The sequence below is a fragment of the Cystoisospora suis genome (genome assembly GCF_002600585.1).
Source record: "Cystoisospora suis strain Wien I chromosome Unknown contig_655, whole genome shotgun sequence".
NCBI classification, from domain to species: domain Eukaryota; phylum Apicomplexa; class Conoidasida; order Eucoccidiorida; family Sarcocystidae; genus Cystoisospora; species Cystoisospora suis.
In genome coordinates, this window is record NW_027153456.1 from 33,533 (window position 1) to 34,118 (window position 586).

General features: G+C 48.5%; 1 protein-coding gene across 1 annotated transcript in view; it reads right to left on the minus strand.

Annotated features, from left to right (window-relative positions):
• The window catches only part of CSUI_001622 (uncharacterized protein), a 2,424-nt gene extending 1,839 nt beyond the window's left edge, over nt 1–585 (minus strand). The window contains exon 1 of the mRNA XM_068061827.1: nt 269–585. Coding sequence (XP_067926200.1) covers nt 329–538 — 210 coding nt within the window. The 5' untranslated portion in view covers nt 539–585 and the 3' untranslated portion in view covers nt 269–328. The remainder of the gene's footprint in view (nt 1–268) is intronic.
• Between the last annotated feature and the right edge of the window lies 1 nt (nt 586).

A 586-nucleotide genomic window follows, 5' to 3' on the forward strand; every position in this document is an offset into this window, starting at 1 on the left:
TCTAGCTCGTCAACAGCGTCTCGCGCAGAATGGATGAAGGCTGCAGCGAATCAATAAAACACACATACACCTTGTCACTGTATTCATACAGGTTATCACCTGTGTATCCAATATACGTATGTACATACATATAGGGAGTTACAGACACGAGGACCGAAGACAAATGAAAGGTGGTGATGGGATTGAGTTTGGGAGTACCGTTCGCTGAAGTCTGTTTTCGGCTCGGTGAAAACAAACCAAAAGGATGGTATACCTATCTATCCCTTACTAGCTTTCCTTCTCTCCGTAAACGGTTGACGAAAATCCTCAAGAAAGAGTGACTTTCTCTTCAACTGGTTACCCTGCAAACTCCTACACCCCTCGCTCGCCTTTCGAGGGTCGGCGGGCAGTCACGGACACACATGAGCGGAGAGAGCTCGTTCTCCCCTTCCCCTCTTGCTTCGTATGGGGTGTCCTTGTAAGGCAACCTCTCCTCTCGCGTCAAATCTCTCTCCTTGCTCTCGAAGACAATCTTGACATCTGTCTGCGACGTCCTCATAAAGCTCTCTCGAACTGGGAGTGAACTCGTTGCAGTCTCCGTCAATTT